This window comes from Notolepis coatsorum (genome assembly GCF_963971535.1).
Source record: "Notolepis coatsorum genome assembly, chromosome: 8".
NCBI classification, from domain to species: domain Eukaryota; kingdom Metazoa; phylum Chordata; class Actinopteri; order Aulopiformes; family Paralepididae; genus Notolepis; species Notolepis coatsorum.
Window position 1 is genome coordinate 41,341,485 of NC_140172.1, and position 26,283 is coordinate 41,367,767.

At 47.2% G+C, this 26,283-nt stretch overlaps 1 protein-coding gene across 1 annotated transcript in view; it reads right to left on the reverse strand.

The window, feature by feature from the left end:
• LOC311233419 (zinc finger protein RFP-like) overlaps nucleotides 1-26,283 on the reverse strand; it is a gene marked incomplete at both ends in the record, with an annotated part of 82,936 nt that overhangs the window by 50,178 nt on the left and 6,475 nt on the right. The window contains 3 exons of the mRNA XM_084320386.1: nucleotides 7,585-7,824; nucleotides 7,938-8,056; nucleotides 8,260-8,420. Of these exons, the coding sequence (XP_084176512.1) occupies nucleotides 7,585-7,824; nucleotides 7,938-8,056; nucleotides 8,260-8,420 (520 nt within the window). The remainder of the gene's footprint in view (nucleotides 1-7,584; nucleotides 7,825-7,937; nucleotides 8,057-8,259; nucleotides 8,421-26,283) is intronic.

Sequence of the window (26,283 nt, forward strand, 5' to 3'; positions counted from 1 at the left end):
AATATTTATTGTGCAAAAATCATTCACAACAGATCCTCTATGCTACATCAACGGAGCCTTGTAGACCGAGTAGGGTATATCTGCAGAGCCACTGGGTAGCGAGTGCAACACCGTGTAATGTCCGTGTGTGGATCATTGGAGTAGGGTATATCTGCAGTGCTGCAGCCCCATACTCATTGTATAGATTTGTATTACATTTACATTTACATTTAGTCATTTAGCTGACGCTTTTATCCAAAGCGACTTACAAGTTCTGTACGACAAGACAGCAAGAAGGGTACAACTCTATCAGCTGAGTAACAATGTTCATCAAGTGTTGCGTGTTACAGTGTAGGTTAGTTTATTAGGACAAGTGCATGACAGTAAGGTTAGTCAGGGTTAGATTTTTATTTTTTTTTTTTAATCATTTCAGATAATGGTTGAAGAAGTGAGTCTTTAGTCGACGGCGAAAGATTGGACGGGATTCGGCTGTCCTAACTGGGATGGGTAGTTCATTCCACCATTGTGGGGCAAGGACTGAGAATAGGCGGCTTCTCTTTGATGACCCTCCGGGAGCTTGGATAGGAGTAGGTCTGAGGCGGCCAGAAGATGCAGAGCGTAGGGGTCTTGAGGGTGTGTAGTTAGAGACCATTGACCGGAGGTAGGCGGGAGCGGTTCCCTTTGCTGCACGGTATGCTAGGTCGAGGGCCTTGAAGCGGATACGTGCAGCAATGGGGAGCCAGTGCAGGTCCCTAAGAAGTGGGGTGACATGGGCCGACTTCGGTAGGTTTGATATCAGGCGGGCCGCTGCGTTTTGAATGAGTTGAAGAGGCTTGGTGGCAGTGGCCGGGAGGCCAGCTAGCAGTGCGTTGCAGTAGTCGAGGCGGGAGATGACTGTTGATTGGATGAGGAGTTGGGTGGCTTCTTTTGTCAGGAAGGGGCGTATCCTTCTGACGTTGCTCAGGAGGAATCTGCAGGTTCTGGTTGTCGCTGCGATGTGAGCAGAGAAGTTCAACTGGTCGTCGAGGACAACACCAAGGTTCTTGGCGGTCGGGGACGCGGTCACAGCTGCATTCTCGATTGTGATGGAGAGGTCGGTCAGGGGGGAGGATTTGGCCGGCAGGTGGAGCAATTCTGTTTTGCTTAGGTTCAGTTTGAGGTGGTTGGTCGTCATCCAGGCGGAGATGTCGGACAGACAGGCCGAGATCCGCTCAGAGACGTGGATATCTGAGGGAGGGAAGGAGAGGAAGAGTTGAGTATCATCGGCATAACAATGATATGAGAAGCCATGAGACGTGATAATGTTACCCAGTGATTTAGTGTAGAGGGAGAAGAGAAGGGGTCCTAGGACCGAGCCCTGGGGGACACCCGTCCGGAGGGGGCGGGTGGCCGACAGAGTCCCTCTCCATGACACTTGGTAGGAGCGGTCGTTGAGGTATTAGTATCATTAATCAATCACCTGTTGTTGAATAAATACCATTACTTTCTAGTTATTACTAAAAAACAGTATATATAAAACAGTAGCTGTATAAAAAAAAAAAAAAAAAATTATATAAAAAAAAAAAAAATGTACAGAAAAAATACCGAACCGTGACTTCAAAACCGAGGTACGTACCGAACCGTGGATTTTGTGTACCGTTACACCCCTAATATATATAACCCTAACGCCACAATTTTTTTTAACTCACGATTAACTTTTAAGAAAAAAAATATTTTTACTTTATTTTAAATTTTTTACTAGACTTCACTCAGGTGTATTATTGATGCTCTCATTGATACTATGTTTGTTTCTGAAGTGTGTGTGTGTGTGTGTGTGTGTGTGCGTGTGTGTGTGTGTGTGTGTGTGTGTGTGTCTGTCTGTCTGTCTGTCTGTCTGTCTGTCTGTCTGTCTGTCTGTCTGTCTGTCTGTCTGTCTGTCTGTCTGTCTGTCTGTCTGTCTGTCTGTCTGTCTGTCTGTCTGTCTGTCTGTCTGTCTGTCTGTCTGTCTGTCTGTCTGTCTGTGTGTGTGTGTGTGTGTGAGATATATAGAGAGAGAGGGAGGTGAGAGAGATGAGGAAGGGGCCAGAGAGAAAGAGAGTTGGGAGAGTGTGTGAGAGAGAGAGAGAGAGAGAGAGAGAGAGAGAGAGAGAGAGAGAGAGAGAGAGAGAGAGAGAGAGAGAGAGAGAGAGAGAGAGAGAGAGAGAGAGAGAGAGAGAGAGAGGGGGGGGTGATTACTCAGCCCTTGTGTGGGTGAATGTAACAAGTTCCTAACGTTTTCTTTCCCCAATTATTTCATGCACACTTTATTCATTGTTTTATATTTTCTTTTAAGTTATTTTGTGCATCACTCAGTTTCGAATTTGATGCAAATTTGCAATGCATGAGGGTCATCCTTTTGTGTTAAATGGCTGCATAAAGCAAGCATTTGTTGACTTGTTGATAAGAGTATTAAAACTTGGAACTTGAAAAAGATCCGTTTAAGGTAGATACAAAAAAGAAAAAATGTAATGCGATTAATTTGCGATTAATCGCAAGTTAACTATGGACAATCATGCGATTAATCGCGATTAAATATTTTAATCGATTGACAGCACTAATATATATATATATTAGGGCTGTCAGTTTATCGCGTTAATTAGATTAATTAATTACACAGCAAATTATCGCGTTATGAAAATTAACAAAACATTTATTACAATTCTCTTTTTTTTCTTTTTTATATAATTTTTTTTTATCATTCATTCCATAAGTACGTATAATACACATTTACAGACTTTTTTTTAATATGGTCCATTGTTCTTGGTATCTGATTCTAGGGAGATATATGGATCTCAGGGGATGTATTGTCTAAGGGTGTACCAAAGGGTTCGGTATTGGGGCCGGTCCTCTTTACAATCTATATTAATGATATTGTTTCTAGTCTTTCAGCACTAGCAGGTTGTCAGGCTCATCTTTATGCGGATGATACAGTTGTCTACTGCATTGCGGATACTGTTCAGGAAGCTATTGTGAACCTGCAGCTTGCGTTTGACACTCTCCAAAATGCTCTAGCTAAGCTCAAGTTAGTGCTTAATGCTAGTAAAACCAAGTCTATGATGTTTTCTAGAGCCAGGGTTATAGATTATGACATGCTACACCTAACAACAGCAAATGGTTTGTATATTGAAAGAGTTAGTGAGTATAAATATCTTGGTATATGGCTGGATGATAAACGTTCTTTTAAATTCCATATAGATAACCTAGCTACAAAATTACGGCAAAAGATTGGTTTCTTGTACCGTAACCGCGCTAGTTTTCCTATGTTCTGTAGGAAACAAATTATACAGGCTGTTTTTTTGTCAATATTGGACTATGGTGATGTCATTTACAGGCATGCGTCTGCGTCTGCATTAAGGCCTTTGGATTCTGCCTACCACTCCGCCCTAAGATTTATTACGGGTGACAAATATGATGCTCACCATTGTCTTTTGTATGAGAGGGTAGGCTGGCCATCTCTCTCGTTGCGACGTAGTTATCATGGGTATCTTTTTATCTACAAAGCAATTATTGGCAAACTTCCACCAATATATTACATCTTTGTTGGTCTGGAGTGCTGTCACCTACCAAACTCGTTCGAATGATCGGCTTGTGCTCAGGGTGCCTCGAGTTCGGTCTGAGCTTGGAAAATCTGCCTTCTCCTACGATGCTCCATACACATGGAATACCCTGCAAAAGACTCTAAAGCTCGGAACATTCCCGCCATTCATGGAGTTTAAAGGCATTGCACTCATGTAATTGTTTTTAATCCATCATTGTAGTAATTGTAATTCATTGTAATTATTAACTGTTATGATATTTGTGTCCTTTGTTAACTCGTCATCACTGTAAATGAGGGAAACCTCAGTGCTTTCACGAGTATAAATAAAGGTTTGAAATGAAAAATGAAATGAAGTATTCCCAGTGTCAGAAATACTGTGTCCAGACCCGGCGCCATGGGCGGGCATTAGGGGGCCGGGCCCGCCCACAGAGTCAGCTGTGCCCACCCTGGTAATTTTTTATTTTTTTTTTGTCAATCAAAGTCAACTATCCAAATCCTTAGTCGGGGACAACCCTAGTGGGCAGTGATGTCAACAACAACCATAGACGCCTGGCCTCTCCCACTATTGAACTTGGGGGAGCAAGGATATGATCTTGCTCCACCACTTTTTGATCATATGGAAAATATGATATACCCCCCCCCAATATATAAATCTAACCATAACTACGTAATTTCAATCAAATTAATAATACGCAATGACACTTAATAACACGTTTTTAAGTTTCCAAAGATTGCGAACCCCCCCCCCCCTGCCCCATTATGGTTTGATCCAGTTCCTCCCATCTCCAGCGCGTAGACCTTGGCTCACACTGCCTCACAGCGCTGCAGTCTGGCTGCAGGAGTCAGTGTAAATATCAAAGCCCACAGAGTGTGTCATAATATTGGTGGCAGGCAGGCAGGCTTTTCCAGTAAGTTGTTCAAATAAAAGGATTATGTTAGACATAAGTTACTATTGAGTGGTAGTAGAACTTCTACGGTTCTACCACGCAATAAATAAAAGTGTTTCACTGGTCATACGGTTTCCTCGAATAAATAATAATAACGTTTCCCTCTCTGGTTGGCGTTAGCTTTAGTGCTAGCCGCTAGCTAACGTTATCTAGATATGTGATGTGAGCTGGATGACGTTGACTTCATTTCCAAACGTTAACGCTATCGCTATCTATATGGCAGACGAGCAGGGCCGGATTAACGACGGCCGCGGCCCGTGGGCCTATAGTGACGAGGGGCCTCAATTTTTTTTTTACTTTTTTTTTTTTTTTTTTTTTTTGAGATCGATGTCATGATTGTGCACTGCAGACTCAGGGAGGAGGCAGAGAAGGAGAGAAAGAGACACAAGATTTACAGGTAATGGAAATATATCTTTTTTCTCTTTCTTATTAAAAACTTGGCCTATTTGAAAGGAGATTGATTTAATAAAAATGAATGAGCGAAAAATCAATATACAGTGTATATACAGTATAATATATTATTATTATAGTAATTGGCTATCATACTGCAATATAAACTGAGTTTTATAGTGAAAAGAGCAGCTTTATTGGTCAAGATTGAAGGCTCTATATTGCAGGAAATTGCACGTACAGGTTCATTAAATTTAAAAAAAAAGTCTGCCATGGAGGGGGTCGTGCCGGACAAAAAAAAAATTATAATAAAAAAAAAATTTAATAAAAATAATATTCTTGCACCCCCACTTTCAACTATAACTAGGCGGCCATGACAACAACACTACTGAAGCTAGCACGGCACTCTGTGAGAATTAGTTTTCTACCCTCAAGAACGTCTTTACAGAACATCGCCTTAGTATGCTTCATCGACGCAAGGCCAATTTAATTCAGTTGGCATTTGAGAAGGACTTAACAAAAAAGTTCAGGAATGAGTGGAGGGGCAGTGTCCCCAAACGCTGCTTGCCGCTCTACTTGTTTGCTTTTTTATGCACCTTATTTTTGTCAGTTCAGTTCAGTTTTCAGTGAATTCAGAAGTGTTGAATAAATGGAGACTTTTCAAAGATATAGAATAGAATAGAATAGAATAGAATAGAATAGAATAGAATAGAATAGAATAGAATAGAATAGAATAGAATAGAATAGAATAGAATAGAATAGAATAGAATAGAAATGTATTATCCTGCGGGAAATTTGACACTGCAAATCACTCAACATTAAACATTTAGACAGAACAAGTCACGAATAAGAATAACAAAACAAATGGCCTAAGAATAGAATAAAATCAAATAGAATAAAAATAGAATAAAAGATACAGTAAATAAATGAAGTAAAAATATACTGAAGTCTACAGTAGGTGTAATATTGCACAGTGCTGTTTAAAAAGTAGGAGTCCAGGAAGATGGTAACTGTCACTCTGTGCTCAGTGATGCAGTGAGGCACAGTGATGCATTGTATAGTCTGATGGCTGTCGGAATGAATGACTTCCTGTGCCGTTCAGTGCTGCATTTAGGTAGTGTGAGCCTATAACATGCTCCTCCTGTCAGCCAAGTCTGTGTATAGTGGGTGGGAGGGGTTTTCCTTGATGGCCTGGAGCTTAGCAAGGCTCCTCCTCTCCGCCACCCTCGCTAGAGTCCAGCTCCACCCCAACCACGCTACTGGCCTTCCTGACCATCTTATCCAGCATGTTTGTGTCCCCTGCTCTCAGTCCGCTGCCCCAGCAGGTCTGTTATATATATCCGTTCAGTCTGTTTTTGTAAAAGTGAATGTTCTTAAGAAATTTGATTTTTCAATTGCCTATCTGCTGTTTAGTTCAGCACCGTGGGCAGCGCCAAGCAAGCCACAGCGCCGCTGTCCCAGCTGAAACGTATAAAAGGGAACCTGTGTTGAAAAACCATTGTGCCCCCCCGAGAACATTTTATGCCCCCCCACTAATTATTTTTGCAGCCTGGTCTGACTGTGTCTGTTACTAGGCTTGAGTAAATTGTAATGAACCAAATGAGAATATCAATTACATTTTTTTTTTATCTTTGACTGTGAATAACACCATGCTCAAATTGACCAGACCTGAAAAATCTAAGCAAATTAATAAATGGAAGATGATTAAACAGAAGGTTTTGTAGATACAGTACTGAATTCTGCCATCCGGACACATGCAATTTGAAGTATGATTATAGAATATAGAATATCAGGCATAAAATGGTTATGCGATTAAAATGTGATTAATTAGATAAATTAATTACAAATCATGTAATTAATTAGATACAATTTTTTAATCGCCTGACAGCACTAATATATATATATAACATTTATAGGCCTAAAAAACACACAATTTAAAATCCCATGACTTTTCCAGGTACATTCAACAGCAACCCTATACATTACATGTAACAGCTTTTATGGTGGGAATGTTTCTATGTTAATGATCGTACGAGGTCCTCTGTGAGAGGGAATGTTTCTATGTTAGTGAAGAATTCCTCTGGGACAGGAGCAGGGAGCTCCTCAGAGACTAGATCTGGGAGCTCCACAGACACAGGAAAGGAAGTGCTGGGTTGTGGGGTATCCGTAGCACTGTACTACGGGGGGCGTGTGCTATTTAGGGGGAGATAGCAGGTCAACAGTAGATGCCACAGATAAGTGGTATACAATGGTATCATCTGAAAGCTGGGAACCTGAAGATAAACATTGTGTTTTGGTTAGGCGCCATTAGAAATGTAAAGGTTTAGAGTGTATAATGGCTTTATGGTTAAAGTGTATGATGATCATTCCCATGCTCAGTTAAGTCTCAAATTGTTGCAGCAATGTTTGGGTTGATACCGTTACACAGATTTGGTGCACAATGACCACTCAAAGATTGATAAACATGGTAAAAAATCCCATAGAAAATTCATGCTGTGATTTTATATCAAAAACTTAGAAAAACATTCCATTGAAACTTTTCCTGGAGATGGACTCTTTGACTACTCCTAAAGACCAGATCACATTTTCTTTAACCTGAACCTCATAGTAGAATCTCCCTGAGGAGAAATGTTGCTTTCCCAGGACTAATAGTGCATTATTAAACCTCTCTGGGTTGTCAGGAAGGTATTTCTGTGTAACACCACATTTTACTTCTTTCCCATCATCAGAAAGGATGAGCCTTGGGTGTGCTGTGTCAGGGTCCAGAGTCACATCCACTGCATACTGCTGGATCCTCTTCAGCTCAGCATCAAGCAGTTTCTCCATCTCTTTACTGAGAGTCTCTTCCAGCTGAGCCCCAGCTCTCCTCACTATCCCCACACTCGCATCACTGTGGACACTGACCTCAGTCCAGTCCTTGGTGGATGGTGGGGTGAAGAGGGATGGGAAGGCCTGGAGGAGGTGGAGGTGGTCATCAGTGTGTGAGAGCTGCTCCAGCTTATCTTCTTTAGCTCTGCGATCTCCTGCTCCAGCTCTTCTGTGAAGCCTTTAGCCTGGTTCTTTACTGCTTTCTGCTTCTCCTCAATCTCAATGAGCTCAGCCTGGCTTTTCTTAATGAAGGCCACCAGAGCAGGGAAGACGTCAATACTGTCAATGTCTCGCTTTGCCACTTTCTTGCTGAGGTCTATTGAATGTTTGATCTGTTGGATCTTCTGCTCACGCTCCTGGATCATCTACTGAACATCTGCCTCTTTTGTCCTCTACTCGTCCTTCCTCTCTCTGTATTATTTCTCTAAAGGGACAGTGTCGTGGTCTCCCTCAGTGCAGAACTGACACACACAGGCCTGGTCAGTCCTACAGATTAGCTCCGTCTTTCATGCTTCTTACAAATCATGTCCTCCAGGTTCTCCACAGGGTCCATCAGCTTGTGTTTCCTCAGGGCTGAGACTCTCAGATGAGGCTCCAGGTGGATCTCACAGTAGGAGGCCAGACACACCAGGCAGGACTTCATGGCCTTGATCTTCTTCCCAGTGCAGATGTCACAGTCGCTGTGTCCAATCGGGACATTCCAAGCGGGGTTTGCAATTGACAGTTGGGATAAATGGCGATCAATATGCCTATATTCTATTGAGATGGAAGATGTTGAGGATTTGTACATCCTCGTCATCCTTATGTTCGGTTTGGGAGCGATCGCAATTTGGATTTGGATATGCACAAGAGTATTCGGGAAAGGAGATAATCGAAAGGATGATAGCCATATGGACCGCTGTCATCAGACGGTGGCCAGGCTTGAAATCGCCCACATGGAACTTGCTAAAAGACTTGCAGTCCATGCATCGGATGAACAATTGAGAGGTCAAGTCATGTTGGGGTTTCAGGAATCATTGTAACCTGATGCAGCAACAAAATGTATTTGAGGGGAAAGAAACTGTACATTGGAGGTGTGGTAGGTGGTGTAAGCTCCCACTACTAAAATGAGTTGCATGTTATTCAAAGATTAACAAGACCATTACTATCCAAGATGTGATCTGAAATTCAATTTGAGTCAATCTAGTGGTCATGGGGTAAATCACAGGTGGGGTTCTTACCTCAGAGGAGGGGGCGGGGGGTGGGGTCTTACCCCAGTTTACCCTACATATATATTCAATTAGCAGATTTGGAAACAACAACAAAAAAGCAAAATAAAACTCCACCACTGCTAGAGAACGTGAAATTGATTAAATAATAAAAACATCTGTCATTTGGCTTTAGCGCGACGTGGGCATTCCAGAATGGCGAGGATTTTTTTTTGATCCACTTTTTCTCCCATTTTCTATATTTTTCTCCCATCCCAATTTCGTATCATCCAATTCAACCCTCCCCTGTCACGAACGCTGTTTCTTTCCTCCCACAAGCCAGCTGCAATGTGGACTAAGTCATACATAGCACAAGTCCCCTCCAGTACTTGAGGTAACAGCAGTCGCATCTTTTCACCTGCGCAGCTCGATCTCTCAGTGGCGAGGAGTAACGCGTGGGAGGCTCACGCTGCCCCCGACACTTCCTGATTCTACTGCGCAGGCGCACCAACCGACCTGTAGGAGTCGCTGTCCACAACGCCCGATCCCCACCCATCAGTTTCCCACCCCCTAATACGGCCAATGTGTATTAGTACGGACGACCAGCTAAACTGAAAGCAAATGTGGAGCACTGGGCTCGAACAGGCGAGCCCAGCGTCTCCAGATTTCGTGGCGAGCGCCTTGCCCACTACGCCACGTAGCCGCCACTGAGTTTACATTACACATATAAACTGCGCGACTCGCGAGAGAAGACGTTGTCACACAGCTGTGTGCAACGCAGGGCTGAAGAGCTAGTTTGCTTCTAGAATTGAAGGTCCGCTCTGTTCCGTGTCTATTATGAAATGACAATTGCGCGTTGACACGCCCACTACGCAAAGCCTCTGTGCTCCTAAATAATTGTTCCAGTTCGCACATATCTATTTTGCGAGTAAAATAGTCACACTGTAGAGCCCTGCCTCAGCAAGATAACGTTAGCTCCACTTAGCAGCCCCCTCCCTCCACACTGTGGTTATGTCATTGCTACTTTAGAGTTGCTCTACCGGTCACAAGGTCAAAATCCATACCGTAGTGCAAATTCATACCGTTTATACCGTATACCGTTTATACCGTCCACCCATACCTGTGGTTCCTTTGTACGAAATGTGTCTTGGAAAATGACTCGGAGGTGATTTGTTTCTGCTCAAAAAGAGTGTAGCCTGCAAGTCAGTTTACTTTCGTTTTCTAAGCAGTGAAACCTAAGGCCATGGTTTCACTGGGGAAAAACATATGGTTATCCTATAACCATAGTTATATGAGTAATAGCGGCGCTCTGCGCTGCCTAGTGGAACATATCCCATATCAGCCTAGATGCTGAATAAATTTCTCCACATGTACCTGTACACACCCATCCGCCTGGCCACACCCCCATCCGCTCCTCTACATAAGCAGGGGTGTGGCCATACTAACAGCTCCTTCCCAAGTCTTTCACCACCGAAGGCGAAGACCACGGGGTCCTCAGGGAGTCCAGCGCAGAGCGCCGCTATTACTCATATAACTATGGTTATAGGATAACCGTATGTTATATATCGTATCGGACAGGGCCCATCCAAGAGCAGGCCCTTCCCCCCTACAGCACGCCGCCCTAAAGCACTCAAGAGGCTACACCCCCACAGCCGGACCAGGCAGCGCACCGGGGAGACAACCCCCAAATAGGTTGATCCCTCAATCCAGGTAACAGGTCAAAAGGACTCGACCTGAGCCTGGAGCACTGCGGACTAGACAGGCGCCAAAGGGGTCTGCTGAAAACAGCACCCTGGCAGAAGGGGCGTACGGTATGCTGTGCACCATGTCGCAGCCTCCACAAAAAAAAACAGGCCGAGGCAGAGAAGGCTGACACGATTGGCAGACGTCATGAAAGGTGCGGGGGCACACTCGCAGGCAGACGGGGTCGAGCCCGGCCTAACCCGAGAGTTGACTCCGCTACCAACACACCTGGAAACCAATCACCACCTAACAGGAGGCGGTTGTTCCTATAACCCCCCCAAGAAAAAAACTCCAAAACACAACTGCGGGTATACACCGGCTATACAGCAGTACAAGTGTTTCAGTTCTCAAGAAGGGGTTAACTCAGGCCAACAGGTCGACGAGAACGAGTCCGGACCTGGGCCCGGCGGACTGGGACGTACACAGGGATGCCAGAGGGGTACAAGAACCACCTCGACAGCCCCCTCCCAGCCCCGCCAAGCAGGAGAAGAGAGGTGCGAAAAAAAGAATGGAGAAGGACCAGGCTCCTTTAGCACAGCTCAAGGTACAACACAATATGGACCAAGCAATAGTGAAGGATAACACGCAGTGACATAACCAAGAACACCTCCATAACATCAACCCCTGCAACGCCCGGGCCAACCCGGCATTTTCCCCCCAAAAAAGCACTTCCTTCAGGGTACCAGAACAGCAGATCTGTGCCCCGGCGGACAACGGGTTAACTGACCTGGTCCGGTGCGACCAGAACCAGTCCCGTGTCCTAATCACGCCACCATCCCCAGTCCTGAGAGGGGGGTAGGTACGCGTGTCGATCCAAAACATCACAGAGGGCGCCACCAAGACAGTCAGAACATAAAGCGCTGCGTCCGGTGGCCCACCCCAAAAGCGTGAGACCCCTCTGCCAATGCTTTGATCTATTCCGTTATCTCCCCCCAGAGATGAACGAGAATCCATCAAGACAAACCTAGTACACTGGCGCTCGGAAGAGACAAAACTCCATCCTAGTTGCCCCATAAAAACGCTGTTTCAATGATGAGCAACCAAGGCGCGCAAGCCCATGCGTGGTTCCACACAGAAGCACCCAGGGCCAGGACTATGTACACGTCGAGACGCAAAACATATCAATGGTAATTCCAACAAGAATCCAGATAACGTTCCCTCCAAGCCGCCTGGGAGAACGGCAAGAAGCCGGCCAAAAAACACAGATATGGGTCCCATATGACGTGTTCGAGGGAAACAACACCCCTGTCAAACCCGCTCTACATAAAAGAGAGGAGACGGGGAACCCCCAGAGAGACTTCCCACGTGAGCAACAATTCGAAAAGATATATGTAACATTGAGCTACGTGACCAAAAGCTCAAGACATATGTAACAGAGTGCAGAGCAGAAAACTTTCATTTAAAACTCATCTTGACAACAACAGAGGTCCACCACATGGAGCTTGAAAAGAACTCACGGAAGTCTCACAACCACTAGAACCACGCCCAGTGACGTACTCTATGGTTGGGGGAATTCCGTGACCCACCTGGCCAAAAAAGGAGTGGGACCAGGGAACTCCCTACCCCCCCCCCCCCCCTCTCCCTACCCCATGCCGCGCTGACCAATCAGTGCGACAGGAAGCCCAAAGGACAGAAGGCCCAACCCCCTGACCAATCAGAAAAGAGGGAAGGAGGGGTTTATCAGTTCACCCCCTCACGACCCCACACCCCGGATACGATGAAAAACAACCATCAGCGATGATACCCGTGTAGCCAGCATGCTGTATGAAAAGCGTACATCCACAAGGATAAGCTAAACCAACGCACGCCAGCCACAGACGATAACTCGTCTGCGAACGGGGTTTATAAACAAGGCCGTAGGCTTATGTGCGAACACGACACCCGTGTTTCATGTTTTAAGAAAAAAACACAGAAGTTTAAGAGAGGGTCAAGACCTCGGTACAAGCTACATATACGAGCACTTCTGTAGGCTAACACTCCAACAAAGTTGTGGACTCGATGCCATGTTTCCAATGTAACAGAATACACACAACCCCCTCAGACAACAGTAAAAAATTACCACCATAAGAAGAAACATATTTCTTCAGGATGAGGAAAGAAAAGTCTTTCGACCGAGTGCTAGCCACAGGCCTTGCCAAGCACACATATATAGCGACCAGAACGATTTACAAGAAACTGTCCTGCTCTCCTAAACAACCCCACAGCTAGGCGAGGGTTCACACATCGTATCCCGAACATATACAGTGAATAGAAAACTAAAAACTGTTTGTAACAAAAAATAGTCCCTCACCAGGAGGGACCCTTTATTTAGTTTAAACAAAATTTTTTTTTTTTTTAAAGGGAACAGGGGTAAACAGGGGAAGTCACTAGCCGCGCCTGCCGCATGCAGCACGGTGCTTGCCCCCACGGGGAGCCTGGTCACGTCGATCCCTACCGTCACCTCCGGGCGTGGGGCGGCTGGCTGCGGCGGACAAGGCACTCCCTCCACTCCTGGCCTTCTTGGACGAAGGCCCAGCAGCTGCGGCGGTGGTGGCGGAGGCAACGGTCACGGTCCTCCTCCGACGTTGTTTCCGTCGGCCATCACCGGTGGCATCGGGTGAGGGGAAATTGGGTTGGAGCACAGCGCGCTCCTCCTCCATCTCTCTGCAGGCAGCCATCATCTGCTGCATGGCCGACCCGAAGAGCCCAGCATCGGAGAGGGGGCCGTGAGCAGGGGAATCCTCTTCTGTTCAGGCACCCTCGCCTGCTCCAGCCAAAGGTGGCACTGGGACAGAGTGGCCAGGGCGCGCCCCTTCCCTGCGGCTATCGCCTGCAGCTGGGTAAGGTGCAGGATGGCTCCAGCCGCCTGGGCGTGAAGGTATTGTTGATGGTCGTCCAACACCGACCCGCCCGCCATCATCCCAGACATGTAGCGTGCTAGCTGCACGATGTTAGACATCGCAACTAGGCTCTGAGTCGCGGCGATGTACATCTGGTCACTCCAGTTAGCCATCTGCCTAGCTGATTTCCCTTGGGGAACCGGCTTCCGCAACGGCTCCCACACCACTTCGGGACAAAGAATGGATGTCATCGGGCTATCAAGCCGAGCCACCCCGTCCTTTACTCCCTGGACCAAACCCGCCACCCGCGTGACTGGCACGTAGGTGGAGGTAAGGCCAGTGATGCGGGAGATTACCTGTCCCTGTTTTATGTAGGCCTCCATTGAAGGGAAGAATGGGCAGACAACGCCCGTCTCCCTCACAGGACGACGTTGCCAGAGATGACCTATTATGTCATCAGGGACAGGTGCAGGCAGAGGCTGCGGAAACGCCATGCCATTAGCGGCTGCGGCGGCCGCCATGAGCTCGGGGAACAAGGCACGCAACTCCCTTGCGCACCTCCCTCCACGTCGCCCGCATCCCTCACGTGCGGGAGGCTGCCATGTCTGGCGCCACCATCCGACGCGGCAGATAGCTGGGCATCTTGTCTCCGGATCGGAGGTTCTAACCCAACACCTGAGAACAAGGGACCCCAAGGAGACGCAACACTCCCTGCTACACCCTGAGGGGGAGAATGATACGACTCCATTGGGGCATCAAACAAGAGCGCTCCCGCTCCCTCCATATGATCCTCAGTTTCCATCGGAAACGGAGACAGAGTAAGAGCACCCTCGTTTGGCTCCAGCACCTCCCCAAAGCCAGGCCGTTCGCCCCTGCAGCTCGCCGCCCTACGACGGGAGCGAGCAGAGGCGAAGAGCCTGCGTGTAAAATCCTCAGCCACCAGAGGAGCCGTCGGCCTAACGGCCGACCGTCCACTGGCGGGGGAACCAGAGCTGGAACTAGGCCATCTCATGGGAGACGGCCTTGATTCAACAGCCCCTCGGAGAGGCAGACTCACCACCGGACGCCGCTCTGGCGTGTCTGACGGCCACGACCGTGGAGTCAGAGCAGCCCCTCGATGCACAGCGGACGCGGCAATGGAAAAACGCTGGTGAAGGGTGACGTTGTGAGCGTCCGAACCCCCCGAAGGTGCAGACATTATAACTTTTGGTGAGGGAGAGAAAAAATAAGAAACAATGTCCACGTAGCTCCTCTCCAACAACTATTTTGCACTAAACTCAAGTGGTGTATACAGACACTCGCCAGTGGTGAAAATAGGGAAGGAGCTGTTAGTATGTCCACACCCCTGCTTATGTAGAGGAGCGGATGGGGGTGTGGCCAGGCGGATGGGTGTGTACAGGTACATGTGGAGAAATTTATTCAGCATCTAGGCTGATATGGGATATATTCCACTAGGCAGCGCAGAGCGTAAGCTATATGATATATAACAGCAACGTTTTATTTTCGAATGATTACGTTTGCATGTCCAAGTTAAAAAGAAACGCAGTTTTGGCAGGAAAACGCGTTTTTCTAACAGCAACGCTGAAAGGGTGTTTTCGTTTTGGAAACTCACCGAAACTCGCCGACAATGGTGCGATGTAATTTGCGCGAGCCGGATACGGAGCCGTTCTGCCCAATGCCCATGCGCAGTAGAGACCGGCACCAAATTCTTCCCTGGCTGGACCTCGACTCCGTCCATTAGTCCAAACATCAGAACTATTTCTGGGAGTCACTTGCAATATCGTGCTATAATTAATATAATTTGCTGTCTCCCGACACCAACCGGCCATATGGGGAGGCTATAAAGGATATCAGCTGCGTCCTCCTCAGATTACTTATTCATGTGTAACACGCACGGTTATTTCCAGTGTTTACAGCAGAGGTGTCCCAAGTAGCTGCGGCTACCAACGTGTTGTCAAGTTATTGTTATAAGGAGCCCAGTCCAAACTACAATAGTCTGCATAGCCTTAACAATTGTGTGTATTGAGCCGTATTGTATTGTACCCATTCTGCAATCTGTTAAATAAAGTTTTCATCCATTTCTACTAGCGTTAACGTTACTACGTTAATAGCCTCGATGCTAACTATATACATGGAGAATGCCATTCACATTAGCATGTAGCTAACAACACCGGAGATCTTTTTGTGAGACTAAACTATCCGCCCTTGGTGGTAAATTGTGTTGATGTTGTTTTGTTTCACCAAAAATTAGAGGCAGAACACACAGTGAATGTATCCGTTTTTGTTTATTGCACTTTTATTGCACTTTGTTTTCTTGCTGAAAAATAAATGCTACGTTGGCTAAATGGCTCACGCGAGGTATTTAAAGATGGTGGACGGTTGTTTTTTAGCAGGAAGTGTAGTGGCACGTTCAACCTTTCTGATTGGTTGAAAATGGCCTTCGGAACGAAGAAGCCACCTAATGATGATGATGTAGTGGCACGTTCAACCTTTCTGATTGGTTGAAAATGGCCTTCATGTTTGAACTACATCGCCACCTACTGCTTTGGTATTGTACTACATGTATATAGTAGACGAGACAAAACGACGTCTAACTTAACTCTTACTTGCCTGCTAATACGCAGCGTTCTGAAAAGCTAAATGAAATGGCCCTAGTGTAACCGCAGCCTAAGAAATGCTCCTCCCCGTTGTAGTGATTTCAAACTTAACCATTCACAGTATGTTCTTTCTCGTGTTCCTTCTCTAAACAGACAAATGGTCAAAGGATGAATGCTATTTAAGTAGAAATCAAACCCCAAAATAGTGTATGTCTGGGCCCATTCAACTTAGCAGTGTTGATTTGAAAATACTTGTACTCTAACATTCATATTTAAAAGGTATACCATCTGTAATGTTGTCAAACAGCAACCTCTAGGCAAAAAGGCCCCTCTTGTGCTTTGTTTATGCTTTTTAGTTTGTGTCTTATGTGTAGGTATCTATCCAGATTCAGGGTTCTCACATTTAAATAGTAGAATCTTGTAAATATTTAGGAATTTGGTTATATAGTAGGTTATCTTAATTTTTTTTAGCATTGTACAATCAACAATGTCTGTATTTGATTATGGTGACCTGCATGCCTCTCCCTCTACCTTACACCCCTCAATGCTGTGTATCATAGCGCACTGCATTTTATCACTGGAGATACACTCACTTACTGTGAGGTTTTGCCCGCTGCTCACCACCTTTTCTCTGTTTCTTTAAGCCTATACTGTTTATTTTCCCTTCTCACTCACTCTCTCTAGCCCCCACCCTCTCGTTCTTTACCCTCAGTGGCCACACCTGTTCGATTATCTATTATCTCTCGCACCTGTGGTGGCAGGCTAATTAGTCCCCCTGTGGGCTTTAAATACCAGGGCGCTTCCCCTCGTTTCGGCGTGGGGTCGTGTTGTATACTTGCCGAGTCATATTCTCTAAACATCTAGACTCTTTCGGGAGATCCTCTGTCTGCCTATGCTGTTCCATTCTCCGGCGTCGAGATGTTTGCTCCAGCCTTCGCCAGCTGTCGCCGTTGCCTGTGGGGGAGACTGGTCTGCGCTCCCTGTACTTCCACGGGAGGCACCCCAGCGTTCCACTGCAGACCCCCGCGCAGCTGTTCGTCCTGACGCACATCCAGACCAGCGCAGACGCTCTCCAGTCCTCAGCGCGCAACGCGCATCTTCCAAGGACGCTCGAGCTTGGCACGCTCTCCAGACCAGCGCGCAACGCGCATCTTCCAAGGACGCTCGAGCTTGGCACGCTCTCCAGACCAGCGCGCAACGCGCATCTTCCAAGAACCCTCGAGCTTGGCACGCTCTCCAGACCAGCGCGCAACGCGCATCTTCCAAGGACGCTCGAGCTTGGCACGCTCTCCAGACCAGCGCGCAACGCGCATCTTCCAAGAACCCTCGAGCTTGGCACGCTCTCCAGACCAGCGCGCAACGCGCATCTTCCAAGGACGCTCGAGCTTGGCACGCTCTCCAGACCAGCGCGCAACGCGCATCTTCCAAGAACCCTCGAGCTTGGCACGCTCTCCAGACCAGCGCGCAACGCGCATCTTCTAGACCTTCGTGCTTGGCACACTCCTCCTCGCAGACGCACCCCGACGCGTCTCTCGGTTCCGGTGCGCACTCAAGCAGTGGCGCACCACTCTGTTCCTCGGCTCCGACAGTCGGCTACCCGGTGACGACACCTTCGCCACCGCCGCCTGTTCCAGCACCACTCTGTTCCTCGGCTCCGACAGTCGGCTACCCGGTGACGACACCTTCGCCACCGCCGCCTGTTCCAGCACCACTCTGTCCTCGGCTCCGACAGTAGGCTACCCGGTGACGACACCTTCGCCACCGCCGCCTGTTCCAGCACCACTCTGTCCTCGGCTCGGACTGCCGGCTCCCCGGTGGCGATACCCTCGCCACCGCCGCCTGTTCCAGCACCACTCTGTCCTCGGCTCGGACAGCCGGCGCCCCGGTGGCGACGCTCTCGCCCCGCTGCCTGTTCCTGCACCACTCTGTCCTCGGCTCGGACAGCCGGCACCCCGCCGCTGCTGTTCCTGCACCATTACGCATACGTCTGGGTGAGTTTTGACTGTCTAGATCATCTCCGTTTTCGTGTGTTTCTAACACTGAAGAATTACCACCTTTTAATCTGACAGTCACTCACCCAGCGTTGTGCCACTGTTTGTTTCACTTGGATATTATTTTGGACGTTACATCTCCCACTGTGTGTTTGTTCACACCAAAGATAGTATTCTCTTTGTATTTGTTTTGGTACTTTGCTCTTTGTGTATTTTCACGAAGATAGTTTTACTTTGTTTAACTTTGGTATTTGGACTGGTCACCTCTCCTGCATCTGCTCTGTTTTTCCCCTTTGTACATTAACCCTCTCCTCTCTCCCTCTCGGCCGCCGTTAACCACCTCGGAGATCTGCCGAGAGAGTTCTGCAGAGCGGCCCAGGTGTTCCCACCAGTCCTCCCAGTCCTCCCTGTCCCCAGCCCGCCTCCGCGGGCCTCTGTCCCTAGTTCTCCTAGTCCCTAGTCCTCTGTCCCTAGTTCTCCTAGTCCCTAGTCCTCTGTCCCTAGTTCTCCTAGTCCCTAGTCCTCTGTCCCTAGTTCTCCTAGTCCCTAGTCCTCTGTCCCTGGTTCTCCTAGTCCCTTGTCCTCTATCCCTAGTTCTCCTAGTCCCTAGTCCTCTTTCCCTAGTTCTCCTAGTCTCTAGTTCCTCTGTCCCTAGGCGTTCCCTTAACCTTCCCTTAGGCGTTCCCTTTACCTTCCCATAGTGTTCCCCTTTCCTGCCCGCCTCTTAAAGGCATTGTACCTTCCCCTCTTGTTAGATTCCAGTAATTTGTGTTTTCTTCCTTAAAGGGACAGTGCCCTTTTTCCCTGTTTTCAATAAATACCTGTTTCTTGGCTTACCATCATACCTGTCTTGTGTTGTGCGATTGGGGTCGGTTACAAACCATAACAGTACGACCCCACCAAATCGACGACCCCAGCCAGCACAGACGGTGTATGTTGAGTTTGCCTTTTTTTTTCTTGTTCCCTCTAGCTCCCCTGTTAGCCCTGTTTGCTTCCTTGTTAGTCCTGTTTAGCTCCCTTGTTAGCCTGTTACTCCCCTGTTTAGCTTGTTAGTCTCCCCGGTTAGCTCCCCTGTTTGCTTCCCGTTTTGCCCTGTTTGACCCCCCTGTAGCTAGCCATGCCCTGGCAGCTAACCCAGTCCCTCAGCAGAGCCCCTGTCTGCTAGCTTTGCCCCGGCTGCTAGCACAGCCTCTATGTTTATGCAGCCCTTGCAGCTGGCATAGGCCCTGTAGCTAGCCAGGCCCAAGCAGCTAACCCGGTCCCTCTGCATGGCCTCCACTTTTTTGTGCAGTTTATCTCACACAGCTAGGACTGTCCTTCCAGCTAGCTTGTTCTCTCATGCTGGTCCAGCCCTGTCTGCCAGCCTAGCTCCGGCAGCTAGCGCAGCCTCTATGTTGATGTGGCAGTACAGCTAGCATAGGCCCTGTAGCTATCAGTGCCCTGGCAGCTACCCTTTCCCTCTGCTAGCCTGGCTCCGGCAGCTTGCGCAGCCTCTATGTTGATGTAGCAGTACAGCTAGCATAGGCCCTGTAGCTATCAGTGCCCTGGCAGCTAACCTTCCCTCTGCTAGCCCTTTCCCGGTGCTACCATGGTTACCCCTTAGCTACCCTGCTTGCCCCTCAGTTCCCCTAGACCAGTTGCTCTAGACCAGTTCTCTAGACCCAGTTCCTCTTGACCAGTTCTCTAGACCAGTTCTCTAAACCAGTTCTCTTGACCAGTTCTCTTGCCCAGTTCGCTAGACTAGTTCTCTAGACCCAGTTCCTCTAGACCAGTTCCCCCAGTTGCCCCTCTGCTACCCTAGTTACCCCTCGGCGACCCTGTTTCTTTTGCTGGCCCCACTCTTGTGGTGGCTTCCCCTGCTGGCTTGGCCAGTACCTCTTGTTTTGCCCCCTGCCACTCTGTCTGTATTTGTTTTGGGTCGCCGGGTGGCTCCCGTTGAGGGGGGGGTACTGTGAGGTTTTGCCCGCTGCTCACCACCTTTTCTCTGTTTCTTTAAGCCTATACTGTTTATTTTCCCTTCTCACTCACTCTCTCTAGCCCCCACCCTCTCGTTCTTTACCCTCAGTGGCCACACCTGTTCGATTATCTATTATCTCTCGCACCTGTGGTGGCAGGCTAATTAGTCCCCCTGTGGGCTTTAAATACCAGGGCGCTTCCCCTCGTTTCGGCGTGGGGTCGTGTTGTATACTTGCCGAGTCATATTCTCTAAACATCTAGACTCTTTCGGGAGATCCTCTGTCTGCCTATGCTGTTCCATTCTCCGGCGTCGAGATGTTTGCTCCAGCCTTCGCCAGCTGTCGCCGTTGCCTGTGGGGGAGACTGGTCTGCGCTCCCTGTACTTCCACGGGAGGCACCCCAGCGTTCCACTGCAGACCCCCGCGCAGCTGTTCGTCCTGACGCACATCCAGACCAGCGCAGACGCTCTCCAGTCCTCAGCGCGCAACGCGCATCTTCCAAGGACGCTCGAGCTTGGCACGCTCTCCAGACCAGCGCGCAACGCGCATCTTCCAAGGACGCTCGAGCTTGGCACGCTCTCCAGACCAGCGCGCAACGCGCATCTTCCAAGAACCCTCGAGCTTGGCACGCTCTCCAGACCAGCGCGCAACGCGCATCTTCCAAGGACGCTCGAGCTTGGCACGCTCTCCAGACCAGCGCGCAACGCGCATCTTCCAAGAACCCTCGAGCTTGGCACGCTCTCCAGACCAGCGCGCAACGCGCATCTTCCAAGGACGCTTGAGCTTGGCACGCTCTCCAGACCAGCGCGCAACGCGCATCTTCCAAGAACCCTCGAGCTTGGCACGCTCTCCAGACCAGCGCGCAACGCGCATCTTCTAGACCTTCGTGCTTGGCACACTCCTCCTCGCAGACGCACCCCGACGCGTCTCTCGGTTCCGGTGCGCACTCAAGCAGTGGCGCACCACTCTGTTCCTCGGCTCCGACAGTCGGCTACCCGGTGACGACACCTTCGCCACCGCCGCCTGTTCCAGCACCACTCTGTTCCTCGGCTCCGACAGTCGGCTACCCGGTGACGACACCTTCGCCACCGCCGCCTGTTCCAGCACCACTCTGTCCTCGGCTCCGACAGTCGGCTACCCGGTGACGACACCTTCGCCACCGCCGCCTGTTCCAGCACCACTCTGTCCTCGGCTCGGACTGCCGGCTCCCCGGTGGCGATACCCTCGCCACCGCCGCCTGTTCCAGCACCACTCTGTCCTCGGCTCGGACAGCCGGCGCCCCGGTGGCGACGCTCTCGCCCCGCTGCCTGTTCCTGCACCACTCTGTCCTCGGCTCGGACAGCCGGCACCCCGCCGCTGCTGTTCCTGCACCATTACGCATACGTCTGGGTGAGTTTTGACTGTCTAGATCATCTCCGTTTTCGTGTGTTTCTAACACTGAAGAATTACCACCTTTTAATCTGACAGTCACTCACCCAGCGTTGTGCCACTGTTTGTTTCACTTGGATATTATTTTGGACGTTACATCTCCCACTGTGTGTTTGTTCACACCAAAGATAGTATTCTCTTTGTATTTGTTTTGGTACTTTGCTCTTTGTGTATTTTCACAAAGATAGTTTTACTTTGTTTAACTTTGGTATTTGGACTGGTCACCTCTCCTGCATCTGCTCTGTTTTTCCCCTTTGTACATTAACCCTCTCCTCTCTCCCTCTCGGCCGCCGTTAACCACCTCGGAGATCTGCCGAGAGAGTTCTGCAGAGCGGCCCAGGTGTTCCCACCAGTCCTCCCAGTCCTCCCTGTCCCCAGCCCGCCTCCGCGGGCCTCTGTCCCTAGTTCTCCTAGTCCCTAGTCCTCTGTCCCTAGTTCTCCTAGTCCCTAGTCCTCTGTCCCTAGTTCTCCTAGTCCCTAGTCCTCTGTCCCTAGTTCTCCTAGTCCCTAGTCCTCTGTCCCTGGTTCTCCTAGTCCCTTGTCCTCTATCCCTAGTTCTCCTAGTCCCTAGTCCTCTTTCCCTAGTTCTCCTAGTCTCTAGTTCCTCTGTCCCTAGGCGTTCCCTTAACCTTCCCTTAGGCGTTCCCTTTACCTTCCCATAGTGTTCCCCTTTCCTGCCCGCCTCTTAAAGGCATTGTACCTTCCCCTCTTGTTAGATTCCAGTAATTTGTGTTTTCTTCCTTAAAGGGACAGTGCCCTTTTTCCCTGTTTTCAATAAATACCTGTTTCTTGGCTTACCATCATACCTGTCTTGTGTTGTGCGATTGGGGTCGGTTACAAACCATAACACTTACCATTGTGTTTTAAATTAAAAAGTAGGATGGCCTTCTTCTACTAAGAGAAGGGATATGTATTGCATTAATATAGGGTCTGATTATGAAAGTTCCATAGTCTCTGCTCTTTGATTGCTTTTAAATACAGCACATATGGTCCTGGGTCACAGGGTTTCTTAGCTTTAGATACACCACATGTAAAAATGTAGCTTGTCAAAACTGGTTTTAAATATTATGCCCGTACAAATGGAATGAACTACAGAAAACATTGAAGTTAGAAAATTACATTCTGTTACAAGATTTTAAAGTTCTGAACTCTGATATAATAGATGTTGCTTGTACTTGTTTCAACTGATGTATATGTTTGTTTATCTTTGACAGTATTTTTGTCCAATGTATCCAATGTGTCTATTGTAAACCTGTCTCTCATGAAAAAGTTATCTAACCATGGATAAATCCAAAAAAAGGAAAGTCTGAGGAAAATAGAGGGTTTAATTCAGCGTGGACAGATTAATTTGCTTTCACGACTAACGAAGCAGGCTTACCTGTATGCCTGATATGTGGTGCGAAATTTGCGAACAACGAGAAATTTACTTTTTATTTTATAGATTTTCCACAAATAAGGGAAGGACTCAAATAGAGCTGCATAGTTCAGGGTTTTATTTCAAAGTAGGTCTACAGATGCCAGTGTTTTTTCTCCTTTTCTGTGTTTTATTTCAAAGTATAGGTCTAGTCTACACATGGTAGTCTTTTTTCAAAGTGGACTACTTTCTATTTTATAAATGTTCCACAAATAAGGGAAGGACTCAAATATACCTGAATAGTTCAGGGTTTTATTTCAAAGTCGGACACCAGTGTTTTGTCTCCTCTTCTGTGTTTTATTTAAAAATAGGTCTACACAGCCAGTATTTTTTTCTCCTCTTCATAAGAGTTTGAGGTTTTCCTTTGTTATAAAAGGTAAAAACAAAATTTTTCTTTGTGTTGCTTTATAATTCCATTAATGCAACAAACTGTGTGTTATAAGTATAAAGTATAATAAATCGCAAATTACTTTGGGTATGCAATTGTCAGGCGTTTTATGCTAAATGTGGGGTATGCTTGGGGATATATAAAACGTTATACACTGTGTTATCTTCATTTTAAGGGTAAATAGGTTGTGCAGCTCCCTGAGCATTTTATTTTGTGGGAGGGGGGAAAAGTGGCTCTTTTGATAGTAAAGGTTGCTGACCCCTGACCTAAGCTAATGAAAGTAGTAAAGTAGTAAAAAGTAGTAGTCTGTACTTAGTTCATACGTTCTATGACAAACAGTTCGTGAGATGTAAAAGGGGGCAGGGCTTATTTCAATGGACAATGATGCATATAGGTACTGTATATCAACAACAATGTAAACAGGGGCCAGAGAGCTGGGCCCTGTTTCATGTACGTGGTTCAACTAAGTCGATCAACATGTCCATTATCCAGCTTCAGTTAACCCGATGTTCAAAGCCGGGATTTTCCTGTTTCACAAAGGAGGATTCAGTCTCGTTAACTCAAGCCAGACTTGAGAGTCAGGCTCAAGTCAGGCTAGATGCGCGCTCCCGTTTTAGGTGGAAAGCCAGCACGTATCGATGGCAGAGACCCTGATTCTCAACGGCATTGATTGATTAATTGATTTAAGACTTTATTGACAGATTGCAATAGGCTCAATCGCCTCGCCGACAAGTTAAATGCGTTATCTATAGGCTAATTCTAAGTCCCTCATTACCTCAATCAATCAGATTATATTTCTTTAAACTTGCCTGCTGGATTGAATAATCAAATGAGATCTTGCTAGCGAAAATAACTAGTTAACTGTTATACAGAATTACGAGACGGCTTTCTTGCCCATTGATTGATGTATAGTCAATATTTAACTTATCTCCAATGTGGTCCAACGGGTTGTTCTTTTGACTTCCACACGGACGACCCGGGTTCAAGACCGGGGTCCTTCTTTTTGCAATATAGGAATAATTCAATTTGGTGCACGTTGAGAGCTATATAAAGAATGACATCCTCAATGCATGTAGATTTATAATATTTTAACTTAAAACCAGGCTACTTTGGCGTATAATCATTAATATTATATTCAAAAAAATCATACTGGAAACATGGGGATTTGAACCCCGGTCGGTGGATTGGGAGGCTTGAGCACTACCGCTGGGCCACTGGGCCAGATGGGATAAATTCATTGTTTATACATTAATGAACGAGAGACCCGTGTTTAGAATATCCTTTGTTTTGAATGAAGTTTATCTCTTTATCCTCATTCATTAATGTGACGTCAACGGCTCATTCAATTTCTCAAATCCGTCAAACAGCGCATCTCATCAGACATCTTAATCCCAGTTACAATTAAAATAACCACATCATGTGTACATCGCACGAGCGAGCGCCACCGTCGCCACGGTATATATAACGTGCATTATTTAGGACAAAGTGAATTTAATATCAGCATTTTGGGTCTATTTTACATTTCAAAAGCCCCCTCTGGAAGAATGGAGCACAAAAACGTAATTCAGAATGGTATAATGCAGATCGTAGACTGTGGGAATAGTTTCAGGAAACGGGCTGTCACTTCTTTGCGGGGGCGTGGCGATAGTTCAGGCTAACTTGAACTTGAACTCTGCTTTCGACCAGGCTCAAACTTTTGGATATGTTGTCATGGTGATTTGGAAAATCCAGGTACATGAAATCGGAAAGTCCGGCTAACCCAGTTATCCAGCTAAAGTTATCTGGCTAACTCAGTTATCCAGGTACAAGAAACAGGGCCCTGATTCCCGGAGGCTCTGAGCAGAAAACGTGTGTAGTAACACCCCCCTGTGTTCAAAAGTTTATTACAAATACTTGTCATTTTCCAATGTGAAAAATCCAGAAGTCACTGTACCTGGCCTGCTGTTAGCCTATATGACCATTTTCATCCACCACAGTCTTGTAGTTGGTAAGATTAGCTCCGGATGAACAGACACACACAGACACACACACATGACCAGTTATATAATCTCTCTCCAAGCGTTCCGCCTGGTGGAGATAACCAGTGTTGTTATCTTCTTCTGAAAGACCACAAGGAGCAAAAGAAGTAGATTTTCTGTAGATTTTCATTTTGCCAAGTGGGAGATATCGGAGCCTACAATAAATTCCCACAGCTCACACTTGGAATTACCACAACAGTAAACGTTTATTTACGGTAATTCCATTAGAACTCTCTTTGAAACCAGATGTGAAACCTCTTATTTGTGAACTCCTCTACCAGTAAGTATAAGAACAGTGCAGGTTTGACATATTTATAATGAGACCACAATGCTGTCTCCTCAGCACTCTGCTCACATTTAATAGCCCTTTCTTGAAACTGATCCCTATGAGGACTTGTGAATGGAGGAGATGGGGGAATGGAGAAGAGATAGAGAGACAAAGAAAGAGAGAGACACAGGGGTGATGAGGGGAATTAAAAAGCCATGTTGTAAAAAAAACTGAAGGTCTAACCTTTAGAGGAAGGGGGTGAGGAGAAGGTAATTTCCCTTAAAGGAGCATGATTACTGTAATCTCCAGAGTCAGACAAGAAGATACTGTAGATACCAATTCAGTAGAAAGCTATCCGGCAGCAAGCTAGCCTAGCTTAGCACAAATGAATGGAAGTGGATACGGACCACTAGCTCTGGGAGCACTCCGGGAGAGGTGTTTTTTGGCCAACAGCTAGGCTAGTGGCCCATATCCACTTCTATTCATTTGTGCTAAGCTAGGCTAGCTTGCCGCTTTCTACTGACCGCACAGAGAGGAAATCTTCTTGTCTGATGCTGGAGAAGATGGTGTTTCCCATGTTGACAAACATGTCCCTTTAATGGGAAGACCTTTAACGGAATGCAAATTGAACTGATCATAGAGAAGAGAGAATGTTTCTGGCCCCATCTGAACACTGTCTCCCTATTAGTCGATATGGAATGATAACTAAATGTCAGGGCGTCGTACCCAATGTTA